General features: G+C 41.0%; 2 protein-coding genes across 5 annotated transcripts; both read left to right on the top strand.

The window, feature by feature from the left end:
- Window positions 1-267: 267 nt before the first annotated feature.
- Window positions 268-8042, top strand: LOC148878796 (coatomer subunit beta-1-like). Of its 4 annotated transcripts, none has more exons than XM_088960178.1 (5): window positions 268-487; window positions 561-2674; window positions 4675-5184; window positions 6747-6832; window positions 7447-8042. In XM_088960178.1, exons 2-5 carry the CDS (start codon window positions 626-628, stop codon window positions 7649-7651), a joined length of 2850 nt encoding a protein of 949 aa, XP_088816304.1. In that variant the 5' UTR covers window positions 268-487; window positions 561-625; the 3' UTR covers window positions 7652-8042. The 4 variants fall into 4 exon arrangements, with proteins under 4 accessions (XP_088816304.1, XP_088816303.1, XP_088816305.1 ...); XM_088960179.1 differs by having other exon boundaries at window positions 271-487; window positions 584-2674; XM_088960180.1 differs by having other exon boundaries at window positions 305-487; window positions 568-2674.
- Window positions 8043-18408: 10366 nt separating this feature from the next.
- LOC148878795 (uncharacterized) lies at window positions 18409-19071 on the top strand. Its single transcript, XM_088973354.1, has 2 exons — window positions 18409-18567; window positions 18667-19071. The coding sequence occupies exons 1-2, from the start codon at window positions 18409-18411 to the stop codon at window positions 19069-19071; spliced, it is 564 nt and encodes a 187-aa protein (XP_088829480.1).
- Window positions 19072-22814: the final 3743 nt, after the last annotated feature.

Here is a 22814-nt window from a genome sequence, read left to right as displayed (position 1 = left end):
AGTGGATGTGGGTAGCACGTGAGATTTTGAGAGGAGGAAATCTGAAGGAATGACGACTATCGGCGTCGTAGAGTACACGAGTAAAATGATGATGACAAGCAAATGAGAAACTATTCGCCGGTTTGCCCGTTCGAAATCTCTGTCCGTTTTCCTTTTTCTCCTGCGGTAATCCACAGTGAGAAACAAGTCATTTACTTAAAGGTTCAGAAAATTTTCATATTTACGATAAAGTCCCTTATAAGTTACAACCCAGAAGTCACAATTCTCCTTCTCCTTTTTATGTTTTGTCTGAACTCTTAACTCCACTAACCAGAATCCAGTTGGCGCAGATCTGAAAGAGAGAAAGAGAGAAAGAGAGAGAACAGTTTCTCTTCACTTCTCTTGACTGTCTCCCTCTCTCGACTTTGTTTTCAGATCTTTTGGCATAACTTCCACAGCCGAGAAATCTACTGGAATTGTTCGTATTTCGATCTGGCGTAGCAGTAAGGTACGTATTTAGATCTCTGTTACTTTTCGATTTTTCAATTGAAAACGTTGAATAGAAGAATGGAAATGCTTAGGATCTAGGGCTTCGAAACAGCAGTTGTAGATTAGCTTCTCGGATTTGAAGAAACTATCATAGAGAATGGAGAAATCTTGCTCGTTGCTTGTTCACTTCGACAGTTCAACTCCTGCTCTCGCTAACGAGATCAAGGAGGCTCTAGAAGGGAACGATGTTCCCGCCAAGATCGAAGCAATGAAGAGCGCTATCATGCTTTTGTTGAACGGAGAAACCATCCCTCAGCTGTTCATCACTATTATTCGATATGTCTTGCCTACCGACGACCACACGATCCGGAAGCTTTTGCTTCTTTACTTGGAGATCATCGATAAGACGGATTCGAAAGGAAAAGTACTCCCGGAAATGATTCTCATATGCCAGAAATTGAGGGATAATCTCCAGCACCCGAACGAATACATCCGTGGCGTCACTCTTAGATTCCTTTGTCGTATGAACGAGACCGAGATCATTGAGCCATTGATCCCTTCGGTTTTGTCCAATTTGGAACATCGCCATCCTTTTGTGCGGAGGAATGCGATCCTCGCTATCATGGCCATCTACAAACTTCCCCAAGGTGAGCAGCTTCTTGTCGATGCACCTGAAATGATCGAGAAGGCGCTTTTGTCTGAGCAGGACCCGTCAGCAAAGCGGAACGCCTTCCTTATGCTCTTCAATTGTGCTCAGGATCGTGCGGTCAACTACCTCTTCACCCACGTTGACAGTGTCCCTGAGTGGGGGGAACTCCTTCAGATGGTCGTGCTGGAGCTGATCCGCAAGGTTTGCAGAACGAATCCGGGAGAGAAGGGGAAGTACATTAAGATCATTATTTCGCTACTGAATGCCCCCTCCGAAGCTGTTATTTATGAGTGTGCTGGCACACTTGTTTCACTCTCCTCTGCTCCCACGGCTATCAGAGCTGCTGCCAATACTTATTGCCAGCTTCTGCTCTCTCAGAGTGACAACAATGTTAAGCTTATTGTGCTTGATAGGCTGAATGAGCTTAAATCTTCTCATAGAGATGTTATGATTGATATGATCATGGATGTGCTTAGGGCTCTTTCTAGCCCCAACCTTGACATTCGCAGGAAAACACTTGATATTGTTCTTGAACTAATTACTCCTAGGAATATTGATGAAGTCGTTCTTACTTTGAAGAAGGAAGTCGTGAAGACTCAGAGCACGGAGCTTGAGAAGAATGGGGAGTACCGACAAATGCTGGTTCAGGCAATACATACTTGTGCTATTAAATTCCCTGAGGTGGCAAGCACGGTGGTTCATCTATTGATGGATTTCTTGGGGGATAGTAATGTTTCTTCAGCCATGGATGTAGTCGTTTTTGTGCGAGAGATAATTGCTACTAACCCAAAATTAAGAGTTTCTATAATAATGAGGCTCTTGGACACTTTCTACCAGATTCGTGCTACAAGAGTTTGTGCTTGTGCTCTTTGGATCATTGGAGAATACTGTCTCTCTCTTTCAGAAGTTGAGAGTGGGATTGCTACCATCAAGCAGTGTCTTGGAGACCTCCCGTTCTACACAGCTACAGAAGAACAAAATGCTGTAGATGCTCCAAAACAGCCTCCACAAGCAAATTCTATCACTGTCTCCTCCAGAAGACCTGCCATTCTTGCAGATGGTACCTATGCAACCCAGAGTGCTGCATCAGAAATTGCTGTTGCTCCTCCTTCCCTTGTTGCAGGGTCCTTATCATCTACTGGGAATTTGAGGTCACTCCTTCTTATTGGTGACTTCTTCCTTGGGACAGTCATTGCCTGTACGCTAACAAAACTTGTTTTGAGATATGGAGAGGTTCAGCCATCTAAAGTTGAAGTGAACAAAGCATCTAGTCAGGCCTTATTAACCATGGTCTCTATGTTGCAGTTGGGACATTCTTCAGTTCTTCCACATCCAATTGACAATGATTCTTATGATAGGGTTGTCCTTTGCATAAGATTGCTATGCAATACTGGCGATGAAATTAGAAAAATATGGTTGCAGTCATGCCGTCAAAGTTTTGTTAAAATGCTTGCAGATAAGCAGCTGCGGGAAACAGAGGAAAATAAAGCTAAGGCTCAGACTTCTCATGCACAACCAGATGACCTCATTGACTTCTACCATTTGAAGAACAGGAAGGTAAGACCATACTATTGCTGACATCTTTTACATGTTGAGAGTTTAGAATACCTAATAAACATGAAATTACTTTTCACCTATTATTTTTTTCCACTAGTTGAAGCAGCACTATTGTCTTTTCAGGCCTAGTTATTTAATTATTTATAAAATTCCCCACACTCTATCAAGATTATTGGAACTTTAATAATGAAAAGACACCATACCCATTTATTCAGTCTTCCCTTGTTTGCTAAAAAAAAAATGTATTTACAGTAAGTGTTGAGCACCTAAATATATAAAGGCTAGCCTCTGCTACCTAGCCCCATTCCTCCCCAATTACAAATTGTCCTTTTACATCTGTCCACACTCCCCAGAATAATGGCTCCCTATTTACCCCTTGTTTAGCCATTGTGTCATTCAAGTTTTCTGCTGATCTTTTAATACAGGAAAAAGAGAAAACCATTTTACTAACCAAGTTTTTTATCTTACTCATGATCAAGGTTCAAAGTATCGATGCGTATCAGCCCGTATCGGACGATATGTATCGTTCCGGTGGCTTCCTGATACGCCCCTACAGGGGTTGTATTGGGTCAGACCATGGTTCAGAGGGTAGCCAGGACTTAAACCAACCCCTCTGAACCGGTTTTGAAAAAATAAATAAATAAAACATAAAAAAAGCACCGATAGGCCTGTGTCGATACTTTGAACCTTGCTCATGATATATCAATATGAAACTGCCATCACCCCTGTTGCAATTCCTTAGCCATCTCACTACCACCTTAAAGTCCCTTCAACCATTATATCTCTAGATTTGGGGATCTACTCAACCTCAGTCCCTGTAAAAACACCAAAGTTACAGCTCTTGTGGTGTCCCTTACCCCTATAGGATTTGAGTAGATTGCTAATAATTTGGTACCATGGCTGTCTCTAAAACCCCTCCAATGCTTGATTACCAAGGATTGCTCCATAGTGCATCCTTTAAATCGTGATAATTCCCTTAAGGGAAAATTCCTGATTAGTACCCTATACTTTGTGCCTAGTGCCACTTTGGTCCCCGAACTTTAAAATGCGACAATTCAGTACCCGAACTTTCAAAACATGGCAATCCAGTACCTGTCATTAATCAGCAGTTAATCTGCCATTAAGTGACATTTGAAAAGGACACAAATGCCCTTTGAGTGTCATTTAATTTTCTTTATCAACCATCTAAACGTTGACAAAAAATTAACAGTCCCAAATCCTTGCTTCTTCCATTCAAGAAAGTTGGGGTTACGTTTGAGTGGACATTTTGGTGACCCCAACTTTGTTGAATAGAAGAGGCAAGGATTTGGGACTATTAATTTTTTTGTCAATGTTTGGATAGTTGATAAAGAAAATTATATGACACTCGAAGGGCATTTGTGTCTTTTTAAAGTGTCACTTAACAGCTAATTAACGGCAGGTACCGGATTGTCACGTTTTGAAAGTTTGGGTACTGAATTGTCACATTTTAAAGTTCAGGGACCAAAGTGACACTAGACCCAAAGTACAGGGTACTAATTGGGAATTTTGCCTTCCCTTAAAGTGGCATACTTGATGAATTCTTTATGTTTATTGGACAGAACCTTTCACCTTGATCGCTGTAGTCATTAATTTATTTGTACTTTAATTGTTTCTTTCTATGTAAGATGTAATTATATTTATGTGGGCCTATGTGTGTGGTGTAGGGGAAAGCAGAGACTACAGGATTAATTATATTAAGGTTTTATTTTTATTTTTGATTTCTGATAGATTTCTTTAGATCAAGGGTTTTAACAAATAATGGTGTAAAGTGCACACACAAACTTTGTCAAATAAGAATTTTCTTGTTTTGGAGCTTGAATACTTATTCTTCTTTACTTGATGCCTATTTCATCCTCCAAGTATTGCTACTGCTATATCTATCTAGTGTATGTGTGCCAATTTCACATGGACTTTATTTTCTCTTCTTCTGTTCTTCTCTTAAGCTTCTTGCTAAGTTGTCTTAACTACAAAATTTTCAGGGCATGAGCCAGCTTGAGTTGGAAGACCAGGTCCAAGATGATCTAAAACGTGCCACTGGAGACTTCACCAAGGATGGTGATGATGAAAATAAGCTCAACCGCATACTTCAACTTACAGGATTTAGTGATCCTGTGTATGCCGAAGCATATGTTACAGTTCATCATTATGACATTGTCCTTGATGTTACGATCGTTAACCGAACTAAGGAAACCTTACAGAATTTGTGCTTGGAGTTAGCAACCATGGGTGATCTCAAGCTTGTGGAACGTCCGCAGAACTATACACTAGCTCCAGAATCAAGCAAGCAGATAAAGGCCAACATTAAGGTCTCTTCAACTGAAACAGGAGTAATATTTGGGAACATTGTTTATGAGACATCCAATGTGCTTGAGCGAACGGTTATTGTCCTCAATGACATCCATATAGATATCATGGACTACATCACTCCAGCAAGCTGTGCTGATTGGACATTTAGAACCATGTGGGCTGAGTTTGAGTGGGAAAACAAGGTATGGCTATCATGAATTGCTTGATTTATTTACGTATCCATGCAAGTGTATGTTTCTATTTTTGACTCATTGCTTTGTGGGGTTATGTGGATGCAATTGAGTCATGTCTATCAAACATCATTAAAACCAATTGAAGTATTTGTTCACCTTATTATGGTTAAGATTGAGGTAGAATCGAATTTCCTTGTTTTTATTTTGTTAAGTTGTGGAAGAGACTCTACAGAAAAGAATGACACTAATCCTAACTTGAAAACATATTGTTGGGGCTTTGATCATTACCTCTAATCTCCAACTAACTTTCAGTTTTAACTTGCATCCCCCAACCAGGTTGCTTTTTTGCCTTAATGACTTTCTGAAGCAATATTTAGTGTACTGAAGATGTTTTGCTGAGACTAGCCTCCAACTACATCTCCCTTGTAACTCCCATGTGGCACACCATCATCAGACCCTCTAGAGAAAGTTATTTTACTGTACTGCCTACCTATCAACTTGCAAGATGGGTTTAATCCCACTAGATTTTAACAAAACACACTGAGGCATATGCTAGAAGCATTTATGATTTGAGCACCTTTTGCATGAGGCATACCGGGGATTCATGCCTTACGCATGCCTCATACAGAAAGAAAGAAGGAAATAAATAAAGAAAAGAAAGGAAAGAAAATACAGGACCCCCCCCCTTGGTTAGTATCGCGCATCCTCATAGCGGCTTACGCCTCTTACGTTCTGAACTACACCTCATGCCTCCAATTAGTGGAACATCTCATGTCACACCTCTGCACCTTAAAACATTGTTATAAACCATAATTTGTCCCTCAATAACTTTATATTAGCCTTTCTATAGCTGTTAAATGCTGTAGAAAACATCGCGTATAGATCAAACCACAGCTATTGTAAACTTGCAGTCCCAATGATTGTAACCATAAATCATAATTGGCAGGCTAGTTTACCTTTCTCATCTCTTTGTTTTTATTTTCTTTTAAATATTGGATGACTTAGATTGGCTCCACTTATATATCAACTATGTTAAGATAAGAATTATGCCTGGTGAAGCATTAGAAAAAACACTCAACTGATCAAAAGAAAGAGCTAATCAGTAAAATGTTATACAGGAGCAGCAAAAATGAGCAATGAACATAATGTTCATGATGTTAATTCAGTGACGGTGTTGGTGAAGTTGTGATTATAATGATGTTAATGACGTGGTGATGTAGATGATAATCATAATGATAAAGAGGGAGGTGAAGTAGTGGCATCAAGTAGCAGTCTAATTTGTACTTAATCATTTCAATAATAAAATTATTTTGGTCTGTGGTAGAGTTTGTTTTGTATAATGAAAAAATATATCTTGTGCTTTTGTTTCTCTAATGCTATACTGCGGCCAAGTGACACAAGTTGGATTCTGGTGGAACCATTTGGTTTAAAGAGTTGTGCTAATTGATATGCAATGATACCCCTCGGTTGTCATTAATTCCATGATTTTCTCTGACAAATGAATCATCTCCCTTTAATAACTTATGTTTGGCTGATACATCATGCATCTGATCCATAACTTCATATTTCAGGTGGCTGTGAACACTGTTATTCAAGATGAGAAGGAATTTCTGAATCACATTGTCAAGTCCACAAACATGAAATGCCTTACTCCACCGTAAGTTCTTGCTTTTCTCTTTTGCATGCTCTATTTATTGGATATATATATATATATATATATATATATATATATATATATATAATAAAGCTAGTTGGAAAGTTCTTTTGTCTGAACTTCATTCAAACCTACTTGTTATGTAGTGGACATGATAGATGCATATAGGGCAAGGTGCTGCTATTTAGATAGTGTAGAAGAAGAACAACCCATCAATTAGAAAAAAAAAAAAGTTGAAAACCTTTAGTTTATCCAATAATTTAGAAAGGCCTATAAGGGCCATTGCTTGGTGCAGTGGTAAAATCTTGGATGATTGTGAACAAAAAAAAAAAAAAAAGAAAAAGAAAAGATCTTGGGATGATGACTGTGAGAAAGCAGGTTTAAGTGTGAGAGTGCCACTTTGTGCTGAAAATGCTGAAGGTTAGGTCTGTTCACAGCACATCTTCCCCAAGACGCAGGATAGCTAGCACCAGCATTGGTAGTGATTTTTTTTACAGTTACCAAATGACCAACTTGAACTTTTAATCCATCTTGCATTTCTCTCTCTGCTAGGGATCATCACACCATGACTGACCAATCATTTTTTGTTCTTCCTATATGTGGCTGTCCTGATTCAGGTCGGTTCTGGATGGAGAATGTGGATTCCTCTCTGCTAACTTGTATGCAAAGAGTGTGTTTGGAGAGGATGCTTTGGTAAACCTGAGCATTGAGAAACAAGCAGATGGGAAGCTCAGTGGATACATAAGGATAAGGAGCAAGACACAGGGGATTGCCCTAAGTCTGGGGGACAAAATCACGCTCAAACAGAAAGGAGGAAGCTGATGAATAAGGAGCATTATCAGTCTTTCTTGTTTGTGTCGCTTTCCTGCAGAATTCAATATTTGTTTACTTCTGGTCTCTGATTATTTTTTTGAGCTGCAACTTTTCTGCATTGGAAGTTTACGAGTTACCTATGTCAGGATTGGTATGCAACTTGGATGGGTTGGGGCCAACTCAAACACACCCTAAGATTTGAATAGTCAAAACACAATGCATATATACCTGATCAAAATTCTTGGTCCAAGTCCAAACCCAAGTTTAGTTTATCCCAATTGGCTTTGCTTCTATTCTTACGTTACACTATTATGTAAACTAAATTGAGCCTTGTAAAACTCAATATCGGGAATCCTTTTAGATACAAAATAATGTTATCATTCTTATATTGTTTTAGAAATATGGACTGTTGGCGTCCAAAAAAAAAGGGCTGGCTGAGACATCAAAGCCCAATATGGACTGGGTCAGGTATTTATGACCCAGCCCGTGACCAAACGGAAGCCTCAAATTCCAGGCCACCCTCACATTTGGGTAAGTTGGATTGAGCAGGTACATTCTACCTCCACCCACTTGTTTTCTGCATATTTAACATTATTAGTTCAACAAAATGATATTTTGAGTCTAGATCTCTTGTTTTTTGAATTTGCTTTTCTATTGGAAGTTTGCAAAGAAAGATAGCTTGCTGCTTCAGATTATAAGTTCACAAGTGGATTCACCCAAGATTTTCATTTGTAAGATTGTATCCTGCCATTGTCTGTTTAGTAGGTTTTGGTTATTGATTAAAATTCAAATCTTCGTTATTACTTGCAGGGTTCAAAAAACTGGTATTACAAAGAGTATCAGAAAAGTAACTTTAAGACATGTTATGCTTAAGAAACGCAAGGATACGGTGGAATGATTAGGATATGTGTGATAATTATTGGGATTAATTAATTCTTTTCCTTTTTTAAAAACTTTTTAGATGATACGGAACGGTATCAGTTCATACCTATACTTCTCGATGCAAGATGGTATTTACTGATACTGCACAGAATAGACGGAACAAAGTACTCCAATATTCCACCTGATCATTTGTTAATCCCTTGAAAGTCTGATCTTGGTGCACCATTTCGGTTATATTGTGTTGCTGGATGCATACTGGGGGGCTGTGTTTGGTAAAAGTGCAAAAAAGTGAATGCAAATTTGTTCGAAAGGAAGGATACAAGCATGATTCGGTTATTTATCCAAAAATAAATAAAAAGAAAAAAGAAAACTGATTCGGTTGTGCATTAATAAATTCACAATATGTTGTTTGGTTGTGAAAGTGTAAATCCAAGATATTTTACCATGGCCAGCTTTGAGTGCAAAGTTTGCTTCCATTTTTGTTTTTATTTTGAATGCAAAAGCAATTGAAAAACAGACTTATTTTTGTATTCAGTACAAAAATATATTCTTACAAAACGCCTGCAAGTTGAACTTGGATGTTAACTAACTTTAAGTTCTACAACAGACTTATTTTTCTGTTGCATTTTTTACTGGTGCTGCTCAGCTCATTGGTTGTGTTTGGAGATGATATAACATCTGTATCATTGCAATTTAACAGCATCAATTAGGAGGTTAGGGTTGCGTAATTGTGCTTGATACCATTGGTGTTTCAACTTGTAATGCATCGAGTGTTTATATTTGAAACACAAACACCACTATTTGTACTTGAATGAGTTGAATCCTGTTTGATGAAAAAAAAAAATTGTCTTTCCATCCATGTTAGCGCCACACCAGTCAAAGTGTTGAAACAAAATACTTTGTTTTCCAAATCAGGAATCATCAAGCTGATGTATAATGTTTCTTCAATTACAAAGACATCCCGTGTGCTATGGGGCACCTGACAATTACCCCCTTGAACTTTCATTTGCGATAGAGATCTCCTTTATTATGGGGCCAATGACAATTACCCCCTTGAACTTTCATTTGCGATAGAGATCTCCTTTACTATGGGGCCAAGGACAATTACCCTCTAAGCTTTCATTTGCAACAAAGACCCCTTGAACTTTTACTCTAGAACAAATACCCCTCTCCTCCACCCTTGATAGAGTCCCAACAATTAACTTCGAAAAAGATTTTTTTTATCAATAATTAACTTCGAAAAAGATTACCATTCAGTTGTTTAAAAATTTTGAAATCTCAAACCACCCTTTTCTTATTTATTTGAATGATTTATGATTCAATTAGATTTCTAAATATAGTATTGAAGTCTTCTTAATTGCTCTAATAGAATCCTTGCAGATTTCTGGTTGGATTCAATATTCAAAAGAAATGATAGAGGTTTCTTTCTAATGGATACAAATTTAAGGTTTTGTTTGATTTTTAATAATTTATTAGAGAAAGGAGTGGATAATTTTTAAATTTTAAGACAATGAGAGACATCCAAGTCAATGAAATAGAATTTAAAGGAACTTGTTTTTCTATGTCAATGAAATGATTCTTGTTATTTTAGCTGGTCTTGGTTGGAGAAAATGAAGGTATTTTTTGGTCAATTAGGGTTTAAGAGAAAAGGGTGAGGAAAAGAAAATAAGAAAAGGTTTGTGTAGATATTTTAGTAATTTAACACATTTCATCATCAGATTTTAATGGCCAGAGGGTATTTGTCACAAATGAAAGTTCAAGGGATAATTGTCACAACTCAAATGAAAATTCAGGGGTTTTTGTAATTTACCCTTTTTTTCTTTTTTTATAGAAAAACATCAAATTGATATTTCTTGAAACATCCCCTAACATGGATTTTCATTTAAAGTGTTCTATAATTGTTTATGTTTTAATTCAAAATGTCTCCAACTAGAAAATTGATAATTGAACTCAAAGCGTACATGTGGTGGTGCCCGCTATATGAATCCTTTTTCGCTACTCCATTTTATTTCTTACTACTTCTACCCGTATCCTTTGTGGTCTACCCCTTATCCTTCTAGCCCCCTCAACTAGTATCAAAACACTTCTTAAGAATGTTGCCAGTGATCTTCTATGTACATGTTCAAACCATAGCCTGTTTTCTCTCATTTCATAACCTATTAAAGATATTCCTAAGTTTCACAAATAACTCCATTTTTAGTCCTATCCTTTCTAGTTATTCTACTCAACATGTTAGCAAATGCATTTCTACCACACTTATTTGCTGGAGATTTTATTCTTTAACTGTCCAACACTCTCCAAGCAAGTGGTTTCTTGCTGCTGTTATTCTTTCATCCACTAATTAATTTAGCTATAAACTAGAGTAGGGGAATCCATTAAACTTAGAAGCAACTATCTTTTATCCTTTTTAAGTTGTGGTCTTCATTGGAACTTGGATGCGTCTACACTTTTATCCCGTCTTCTAAATATATCTATGTGTGTTTTTAATAAGCAAAACATACACCTTTTTTAGCAAAATATATAACCTATCAAATAGCAAGTCCTTTGATTGATTGCTTGGAGCGAGTACCTCCAAGGTTTAAAATTTTGATATGACATGTCCGATATAGGGCATATCGTGTAATATCTTTTAAAAACCGATATAGGATATGCATGAAAATCGGACGTTTCTTCTTTTTTCATGTGTATCAAGGGCGTATCACGGGTGTATTAGTAACGTATTGACGAAAAAGATACAGCCAAAAACTAAGAAAAATTAAAGGGGGAAAGTAAACTTCTTTTCCCTGAAATAAGCCTTCTTTCACCCCCGCCCCCCAAATGACTTTAAAACTCCAAACTTTATTCCTAGAGTGCTAGATTTGCAAAATTTTGCAAGATTTTATAATTTTTGAAAAATATGGCAAAAATAGGTAATTTTTTTCAATCTTTTATAATATCTTGTGATTTCATTTTTTTTCTTGAATGTTTAAATTTATGTTGATATACATTTCTTACATTCAAAATCACAATTTTTTTGTGCTATCAATAGATTTATGGAAATTTCATGAAGATATTTGGGGAAAATATAAATTAACAAAAAAAATTGAAAATGTAAATTTTTTCTTTGCCTATAAAGACTAAATATGTTTTAGATCTATGCATTTATCTATAATATCTATAGAGCAATTGAATTTTCTTATTTAATATTTTTTATTTTTTATATTTTTAGAATTAAAAAATAAATAATAATTAATTATATTTTATCATTTGATCATAACAATTAAATATATTATAATTCTATGGATGATCTATCATATCCATAGACTAATTGAACTTTCATCTTTAATAATTATTTTTTTATTTTTTAGAATTAAAAATTAATTAATTATATTTTATCATTTGATCACAATGATTGAATATATTATAATTCTATGGATGATCTATCATATCCATAATTGAAATTCCTTCTTTAATAACTATTTTTTGAATATATTATACAATGTTTATTTATTTTTTATAATTTTTGGAAATGAATAATAAATAACAAATATTTAAACAATAAATAATTATTAATTATATTTTCACATAGAAGTTGTGCCAATGCATGTTTTATGGTTGGATAGGAGAGTTGGGTTTTTCTCATCCCATAAAACATTCAAACTTAAGAATTATAATTTATAAATTATAGTTAAGCATGGGATTTTTTATGAAATTATAAATGGCTATAATATATTTCTTCATAAAACCATTAAAATATATTAATTTAATGTATATGCACCTCATTGAGGTCTTATATTTAGTGTTGCTGGTGTATTTTTATGATTTATTAAAATATTTATAGTATTTCCAAGCGTATCTATGCATATCTTAGTTTTTCTCCAATGCCCATGCGTATCCAAGGCGTATCCCTATATGTATCTTAAAATTGCCTTTCCGATACACTTGACGTTTCCGATACTTTGAACCTTGAGTACCTCTTAAACGTGCGATCAAAAGCAATGTTGATTATTGCCCTTAGTTCTCATTTGGGAAGGCGAGGTTCAGCCAAGCCGGCTTAGTTGCTTTTAAGTGCTATGGATAAACTAAGCTATATTTGGTATGGCTTCCATTTATCATAAAAATGGTGCCACATAAGCGTTTACTTTTATTGAAAAAAAAAACGGAAGTTATTTGGGTGTGTTTATCACAAGAAACATGAAACTATGCCAAATAGCAAAAAAAAAAAACATATCAAAACGCTTTTCATTAATAAACATTGCCTCAACATTTATCATGTGGCAGCTTTTGACTTCCAAAGATGGTACTACATGGTCAGCTGTCCACTTCAACCACTTTAGGTAGGTTTAACTGAATGTTCAACTCAGCCTCCCAAAATGAGCACCAAGTGTATTTTGGAGGATTAATGTGTAGGGGGGCTTCTTGCTTTCAGCAATGTTCAAAGTATCCGATACGCTTAGTATATCAAGAAGACAATTTTAAAATACGTATCGAGATACGCCTTGGATATGCATGTATATCGGAGAAAAATTAAGATGCAAATAGAAACGCTATAAAAACTTTAATATAACATAAAGATATATCAATGACACTAAGTATAAGGTTTTAATAAGATATATACATTAAATTAACATATTTTAATAGAATTCATGAAGAATCGCATCATAGTCAAACATACGTGAAGAAAAAATATCAAATGATCTTTGGATATGATAGACCAGCCATATATTAACAATATATTCAACCCTTATGGGAAAATTATAATAAAAAATAATTAATTAGTATTTATTTTTAATTCAGAAAATTACAAAAAATAATATTCGAAGAAAAATATCAAATGATCCATGGATGTGATAGGTCAGTCATATATTAAGAATATATTCAACCTTTATAGGCAAATTACAATAAATAATAAATAATTAACATGTATATTTAATTCTGAAAATTACAAAAAAAATCATATTTGAAGAAAAAATATCAAATGATCTATGGATATGATAGATAAGCCATATATTAACACTATATGTAGTTCTTATGGACAAATCACAATAAAAAAAATAATTAATTAATATTTAATTTGTAATTCAAAAAATTACAAAGAATTAAAAAAACATACTTGAAAAATAAATGCCAAATGATCTATGAATATGATATATCAGCCATATATTAACACTATATGTAGTTCTTATGGACAAATCACAATAAAAAAATAAATTTTTTATTTTTAATTCCGAAATTTACAAAAATAAATAAATATTACACAAAATTTTTCAAATCTTACATGGATATGGTAGATCATGCATAGGTTTTCTAACATATTAATTTCTTACATTCAAATAAAAAAATAAACATTTTTTTCTATTTTATCTTTATTTTTTATTTTTTCTAATTTTCCTCACAAAAATCCATATATCTACACATATAATCAAAAAGTTTGTTATTTTTGACATGGGAAATGTAGATCAGCCAAGATTATAACACATTCAAGCATTCAAACAAAAAAAAAACAACGAATCAAAAGGATTAAATGCAAAAATAGTTGAATAACTCACCTATTTCCACAATATTTCCCAAAACATGACAAATCTTCTCAAATCTTCACTTTTGATGCTTTTTTTTTTTTTGTAGATCTAGCAATGTAAGCAAGTGTTTCAAAGATTTAGAGTGGTTGGGGGGAGAGAAGGCTTTTTTCGGGAGAAAGAAGCCTTCTTTCACCTGTTCGTTGTTTTAAGTTTCCACCCATATCGTTTTTGTAGCGTATTGGTTGATATGCCCTCGTTTCGGTAGTGCATCAACCAATATGGCATCGATACACCCGAAACACTCCCATATTGTATCTGATGTAGGCGCATTCGGCTGGACTGTACAAGGTTGGTGCGTATGAAATGGAGGACGCAAGCATAGGCTTACCATGAGGGTGCTTAGAGTTACTTAACACAGACCAGGCGGTGTGGCGCTAGCAAAACATCTCGCCAAGCCCTTGTACAACTCACATCTGGACCATTTGAGCCCAACTACCCCCTGGTAACTCCGGCTATAAATGCAAGGCACCCCCCCACACACACACAAGATAGGGGATTCAATTCCACTTGAAACCTTTGTGATCTCTAGTGCTCTCTCCACTAAGGGCTTATCGCTATCTGAGACCTCGTCGGGACCCCCTTGGCTCCAGACTCGTCACTTACCTCATGCATGTATTAACTTGATCGTCGGAGTCCTCGCCTCGGGTAACCATCCAAGGCCTCTGACACCTTCTCCCTTGTAGGTTTGTCATTGTGGGAACAACACCCCGTCCTCCCTCAGACACCCTTCTCGGTACTAGCCCTCAGCTTCTACAATACCCAAAGGATCGACACGCCTCGGCCTCGGCTCATCTCCCTGGGACCCTCAAAGCCTTCGGCCTTCCCTCGAATCTTGGGAGTGAAATTACTTTGTTGCCCTCGGCCAAACCAAGCACCAACAATTGGCACCGTCTATGGGAACCGTTGCTAAGACGATCCCTCAAAACACTACAAACTCAAGATCTCCTAAAGCTTCAAACACTATAGTACAAGGAGCCAGGAATCCCTAGAACATGGTCACGAGTGAACAGTTTCAGGCCATCATCAACCGCCTAGAATACCTCATGCAACGTGTGGAACAAGCCTACCCCCAAGCAGGAGGTCTCTCCCAAGGCGACCACCCCACCTGGTGTCGGATCACTAGGGTTGACGTGAGCACGTCGAGCCCCCAATACTCGGCCTAGCCAACCCCCAGCGGGTTGAGTCCGCCGAGTCTGGCAGCAGCCGACCCGCCAGCCCACCACGAAGAAACGAAGGACCTCCCAGCTGAAGGGAGGAAGGGCCGACGCGGTCCGAAGACAGTTGCCAACCTTCTGAGCAACATCATCACCATTGGAGGGAGAACCCCTAGGATGAGGGCGAACACCTCTCCCATGCCGGTCTTAGACCTCCACGACATCCTAAATGACCGCCAAGCTAGACAAGAGGTGTTTGGTCCTGTCTCAAAGCATTCCGGAGTTCATGCGGATCCCCACCATGCTCGCGAAGATAAAGACGGGTGGCAAGCCCCACCCGACCCTCGGATTGTTGAGTTGCGAGCCAAGTTCGGGGCCGTCAAGGATGAACTCTGCCAAATCCAAGAAAGCCGAGCTGACACCTTGGCCAACCAAAGCAATCCGATAGGGAGAATGGATGCCTTCACCTCAGATATCATCTCTGTGTCTCTCCCCTAGCACTTTAAGGCCCCTACATTGGAAATGTATGACGAGACCTTGGACCCTGACGACCACCTGGAGAGCTTCAGAGTGCCAAGGTCGTCAGGGTCTGAAGCAAATTTGTCCAGGTGACACCTAGGCCACCTTTAGAGGAGTCATCCATCATTGGTTCTCCGGCCTCCCACCTTAGTCGATCAATTTGTGGGAGCAATTTGCCAATTTATTCCTCGCTCGCTTCATTAGTAGTAGGCGATGCCAGAAGAGTGTCATCTCGTTGATGTCTATCAAGCAAAAGCAAGGAGAGAGTCTATGGACCTACATTGATCGCTTCAAAAAGGAAGAGATTGAGGTCACGGACCTCGACCCCATGGTCTCTATGTGTGCAACCATTAATGGACTTCGCGCTGGCTCAGCCTTGAAGTGCTCGGTCGCTAAGACCCCGCCGAAGACAAGGCTAGAGTTCCTCAAGAAGGCCCAAAAGTATATTGCGGCCAAAGAGGCTTTGACCGGGGACCACTAGGAAAGAGAAGTCGAGTGCCACAATGGGCCCCTTGAGAATAAGAGGAAGGGCGGAGACAACCACCACCACAACAACAGTAGAAAGGACCACAAGAAGCCATCAGCCTTATCCCTAGTTTACCACCAATACACGCCACTCAATTCCACCCAGACACAGATACTGATGCAAATCAGGGAAGAGAATTTCATGAAGTGGCTCGAAAAGATGAAGAGGAACCCTAATAGGAAAAATCACAAAAAATATTGCAAGTATCATCGTGGCACCGACCATGACACCGAAGATTGCTATGACCTGAAGAATGAGATAGAGTACCTCATCCAACGAGGGCACCTTAAACAGTTCGTGAGTAACGAGCCCGGTGCTACATCCTCCCAGCAGCAACAACAACAACCACAGCAGCAACACTAGCAAATAGTCGGTGTCATCGACATCATCATCAGGGGCACAACCACAGGTGGAGCCTCAGCCTTAGCCTCGGCCTACAAGGCCTATGCCAGCCAATTAAACATCCACGGGCCTACCCCAAAAAATCCCAAGCAACAGGAAACCCTCTCCTTTAATGACGAGGACTTGAAGGGGGCCGTAGTCCCCCATGATGACGCCTTGGTGATCTCAGCCATCATTGCAAACTTTGTAGTTAAGAGGATCCTGGTCGAACGGGCTCCTCGGCCAACATCCTCTTCTACAAAGCCTTTCAGAAGATGAAAATCGCATCTAAGCGTCTCTAGCCAGCCGACGTCCCACTACCAATTATGGTACGAACTGAGCCGTAGTAGGTGGCGAGGATGAACAAGTTGTTGGTCGTGAGGATCGGCTCACCCTACAATGCAATCATGGGGAGACCGACCCTTCACGTGCTAAGGGCGGCCACCTCCTCGTATCACTTCACCCTCAAGTTCCCCACCAAGCACGGCCTCGGAGTTGTCCAAGGGGACCAGCAAGCAGCCCGCCAGTGCTATGTAGCAGTATTGAAGGGCTAGAACAAGGAAGGACTGCCACTAGAGGGCTTCGACCTCAAGGAGGAACTAGCGAGCCGAGGACCTCGTCTTGGTTCCACTAAACGAGATCGAGCCCGAGAAGACAGTCCGCGTCGAGACCAACCTTCCCCTGTAGAGCCTATCCAAACTGATAAGTTTCCTCAAAACTAATGCCAACGTCTTTGCTTGATTTGCTGCTGACATGCCCGGAATTGACCCTTTGATCATCACTCACAGACTGATCATGGACCCGAGCTCTAGGCCAATTCGGCAAAAGAATATGAATTTTGCACCTAAGCGGTGGAAGGCCATAGGAGGGGAAGTTGGTAAGCTACTCAACGCCGGCTTCATCCGAGAGGTATACTACCCTAATTGGCTGTCAAACATGGTTTTGGTAAAGAAAGCTAATGGGAAATAGTGGATCTATATTGATTTCACATACCTTAACCGAGCCTACCCTAAGGATAGTTTTCCTTTACCGAGGATAGGTCACCTTGTCGATGCCACTACAGGGTACGAGCTACTCAACTTCATGGATGCCTTCTTCAAATACAACCAAATAAAGATGCACCCAAAGGACGAAGAGAAGACCTCGTTCATCATCGAGCATGACACTTACTACTACAAAGTGATGCCCTTTTGCCTCAAGAATGTAGGGGCCACCTACCAACGCCTCGTCAACAAGGTGTTTAAAAATCAAATGGGGAGGAGCGTCGAAGCCTATGTAGATGATATGGTGGTAAAGAGCTTGAAATATGAGATTCACACATCGGAAATGGCCGAGACTTTCGACACCTTGCGGAAGTTCAACATGAAACTCAATCCCAGCAAGTGTGCCTTCGGCGTCACTTTAGGTAAATTATTGGGTTTCGTCGTTACTCAAAGAGGCATCAAGGCCAACCCTAACAAGAAAAAAGCCATACTGGACATGGCACCCCCTCGGTCGGAAAAGGAGACTCAGAGACTCACCGACCGAATAGCTACTCTCAACCACTTCATGTTGAAGTCGATTGACTGTTGCCTTCCTTTCTTCTGCGCCATCAAAAAGTTGAAGGAATTTTAGTGGACGGAGGAATGCCAATGGGCCTTTGACGAGCTAAAGGCCTACCTCGCCTCACCTCCCCTCCTCGCTCGGCTGGCCCCAAGAGAGACCCTCTATCTATAATTATCGGTCGGGGATGAGGCGGTCAACTCAATGCTGATAAAAGAAGACGAAACACAAAAGTCAATATACTATATCAACAAGGTCCTCTACGATGCCAAAACCAGATATCCTGAAGTGGAAAATTTGGCCTTCGCCCTTGTGGTCTCGGCTAAAAAGCTCAGGCGGTACTTTCATGCTCACACTATAACGGTCCTAACAAACCAGCCCCTTAGGGCTGTCCTCACCAAACCTGAGACCTCGGGGCGCCTAACCAAATGGGTCATCAAGTTGTCTAAATTTGACATATAGTACCAGTTGAGGCCCACTACCATAGCACAAGCCCTAGCAGACTTCATAGCAGAATGCACCTTTAGTCGGGCCATCGATCAAGCCCCCGAAGATGCTAAAGGGGATCGCCCGACCGAAGGAACTCACCCCAAGTGGACACTCTTTGTAGACGATTCATCTAATGCCAGAGGAAGCGGAGCAGGCTTCATCCTTCTCACCCCAGAAAATGCAGTCATAGAGTATGCACTACGGTTCAACTTCCCTATATTCGATAACGAGGCCGAGTACAAGGCCCTCATCGCCGGTTTGCAACTTGCCAGGGACCTTAGCTACTTACATGTCAAAGCCTTCAACGATTCGCAACTGGTGGTGAATCAAGTCAACGGCGAGTATGAGGCCAAAGAGAAAAGCATGTCCAAGAACTAGCCCACCACTTCCAGCACTTCTCCCTACAGCAAGTCCGGTGAATCGAAAACACAAGAGCCAACACCTCTCTAAATTGGAAAGCACCTTGACTGCACTATTTGCTTGAAGAAACTACCTCGGCCCTCCATAGAAGAAGTCCAGGTACTCCCAATAGAGGCCAAGCCATCATGGATGGACCCCATCATCTTCCTACTAACAGAACAACTGCCCGACAATAGTAATGAAGCTAGGTGGCTCCGACGATAGGTAGCCCACTACACCCTACTAGAGGAAAAATTGTATAGAAGATCCTTCACCTTGCCTTACCTCTGATGCCTCCATCGGGAGGAGGGTGAGTATGTGCTCTGAGAAATTCATGAAGGCATCTGCAGTAACCACCTCGGCGGCCGAGCCCTAGCCCAAAAAACACTAAGGCAGGGGTACTTTTGGTCAACCCTTTACAAAGACGTAGCCGAGATGGTTCAAAGGTGTGACAAATGCCAGAGGCATGCCAACTTATACCATCAGCTGGCCATGACCCTCTTAGCTTTCAGCAGCCCCTAGCCCTTCGCCAAATGGGGAATGGACCTCCTCGGCCCTTTCCCTCAGGCAACAGGGGGCAAAAAATACCTTGTCGTCGTCGTGGACTACTTCACCAAGTGGGTAGAAGTCGAACCCCTGGCTACCATTACAGCTCGAGCAGTTCAGAGCTTCTTCAAGAAGAACATTATTTTTCGCTTCCGCCTCCCCCACATGCTAGTCACCAACAACAAGAAACAATTTGATGACGCCAAGTTCCTGGAGTGGTGTGCTTCCCTCAGCATCAAGCAACAGTACACCTTGGTGGGCTACCCTCAGACTAACGGCCTAGTCGAGGTCACCGAGCTCTCCAACAGAACAATCTTAGATGGACTGAAGACCATACTAGACCGAGCCAAAGACTTATGGATAGACGAGCTAAGTAGTGTCCTCTAGGCATACTGAATCACACCTCAAACGGCCACGGGAGAGACCCCGTTCAGCCCGACCAATGACATAGAAGCAGTTATCCCAACAAAAATCGGCTAGCCGACGCTCCGAACTGAAGCGTACGGCGAAGCCAAGAACACTGAAGCACTTAGAGCAAACTTGGATCTACTGGAAGAAGCCTGGGAACAGGCACAGATTAGGGTGGTTGCCTACTAGCAATGAGTGGCCTATTACTACAACTCGAAGGTGAAAGAAAGACACTACCGAGAGAGAGACCTCGTCCTCAAGAAAGTGATGGTCCCCGAACCTAGAGTAGAAAAGTTGGGCCCCAACTGGGAAGGCTTCTACAAAGTAAGAGTCAAACAAGCCATCAACCCCAACACCTTTCGCCTGGAACACTTAGATGGAAGACCCATCCCTCGGACGTGGAACTCGGAGAACCTTTGGATGTACTATAGATGAGTGTAATTTTTTGATGAAGTGATGAATGAATGAAGCAAAGTTCCTATTTGGCTCAAAGCTTAGCCCGTGTTCTCACTAAGTCTCTAAGACCCCTCGGCTTCCCGACTGGCCGAGGTGCATAGCCTCTCTCGAGGACCATGTGCTCATGTCGGACCGTCGCCCAGGCATATTACTAGTAGATAGCACCCTAACACCTCGCCAAATTACCCCAAGATGACCGAGGCCTCGAACACCTCACTGCCCGCCTCGGTGGTTGATGGCCTCTTGGTCTTTTACACTTAGCACGATTAACTAAAGGCAGAAACCCCGACTAACTCTACGGTTCATCTCGGCCTGAGACCCCGACCTCCTTAAAGCGTCATCTCAGCTTTGTTGAAATAACCACTTGCAGAGACGGGAGCTAGGCAAGCTTCAGCTCTGCCTCGGCCCCTCCCCCATAGTTCGACAAGCCATCTTGGCTTTGACTAAGCAACCACAGGAGGAAGGGGGCCAGGCAAGCTTCAGATTTTCCTTGGCCTCTCCTCCACATTTCAATAGGCCACCTCAGCCTTGCCTAAGTGAACACTTACAGGGAATTAGGTTAGGTGAGCCAACGCCTAAGGCATGTGTGTAATGAGCCAACGTGAACTATTTTTTGTGCCTTGTAATCTTTTTCGCTTGGGGGGCAAGGACCCCTCAGGAAAAAAAGGAGTGAGAGAGAGAGAGAAAGGAAAAAGAGCACAATGAACAAAAAAAACGCAATATACAAAAAGAATGCTTAATTTCTCATTGCACTTCATCAAATTTTGAGCCTTTACAAAAAATTTTACAGCTTCTGAGCCCGAGCCCATTTACAATCACAAAGAAGAAAAAATCAACCAGAAAGCAGGAGCCCCATCTAAGCCTCACCGCCAGCCAAGGGAGGGGCAAAGTCGTCAGCGCCATCGGCAGCCTGAGTCTCATCAAGGGAGTCGGGAATGACCTGTAACCCCTTGGCATTGAAGTCAATGATCACTTGTAGGAGGGCCTTCTTGGTGTCCTTGATTCCATCCAAGTAGGATGCCAACGCATATTCCATAAGAGCATGCTAGTACTCAGCGGATTTCTTGAAAGCCTCCACCGCATCAGTTGTCGCTTTAGCTGCCCGCTCCATCGCTACCGCTGCCTCCACAACCTTCTTCTCAGCCTCAGCCTCGGTATCCCGCCTCTTTGCCTCAGCCACCCGTCGCTCTGCCTTTATGACGATGCTCTCGAGATAGAACCCTCTTCTCTTGCTCCTTGTTGAAGTGGGCATGTGTTTCTTTCAGCTTAGCCCGCACCCGCTCTCAGAGAATATGTTCATCCTTATGGCCCTTCCTATAAGCGTCTTGCCTGCCCTCGATAGTGGTGAGGGTACCCTAGAGCTTTCCTTTCTCTTTCTCGAGCTTGTCCAGGTGAGACAGAGTCAGTTTCATTTAGTCTCCCAGACTGACGAAGTGAAGGTAGTCTTATAACAAAAGCAATCAGTAAACGCTGCAACAAAGAAATAACCACAAGACAGTGCATGAGATCAAAGATTACCTCGGCCAAGTACAACCCCTTGTCATAGATGATGGCCTTCGGCTTACTCTACATCATGCAGTAGCAATGCCTTGAGAGGATCGCCCCACTCACCAAGGCCTGGCTAACCCTTCCTCTTTTATTAAGTACCCCTCGCGAACAGACCACTAGGGGCGAAAGATCCGGTCAGACCCCTTGGCCCCTTCGGCAAGCCCCTACATGGACGGAGGAGCAGATAAGGGCCCTATGGGATGCCCCTTAAGGGGAGGCTTCATCGCGGCATCCTTGGTTGGACGCTCAGCATGGGCTACCTTTTTTGGCGGCTGCTCCTTCAAAACTCCTTCGACAAGCCTCTTCTTGCCTGCCTCAACCCCCTTTGTGGGCTTCTTTGATGTCTTGGCCGGCTTCAGGGCCCCCTTGGCCGGCCTCTTCCCCTTAGGACGGATTTGTTGAGCTGCCCCCTTGAAGGGAACTATTGCTGGGTAACCCCCTTGGAAGGGACTGATGCCTGCTCGCCCCTTATAGGCTCGTTCTCAGCATTTGCCCACCCATCTTCTCCGCCTGGGCCCTCTACTTGGTGCAGGCCTTCTCGAGCAGCAGCTTCTTGGTGTCCATGGGTACTTTTGCAAACAAATGGAGAATGTCAATACGTTAGCTGGAGACGAAGGGGACATGTTAAAGAAACTGCAAGACCTCTCCTACCGAGGGGAGCAGGACTGATCCCCGCGATCACCAACGGGAGCTCCTCCTCCACCAAGTGTTGGGCTCGGACTCTCCCCAGCACAAGCAGGTGAGCTAAGTTAGTAGCCTCCTCG

Source organism: Nelumbo lutea, chromosome 1, assembly GCF_056320005.1.
Source record: "Nelumbo lutea isolate HS-2025 chromosome 1, American lotus-T2T, whole genome shotgun sequence".
NCBI lineage: Eukaryota > Viridiplantae > Streptophyta > Magnoliopsida > Proteales > Nelumbonaceae > Nelumbo > Nelumbo lutea.
This window is presented reverse-complemented; position numbering and strand designations above follow the sequence as displayed.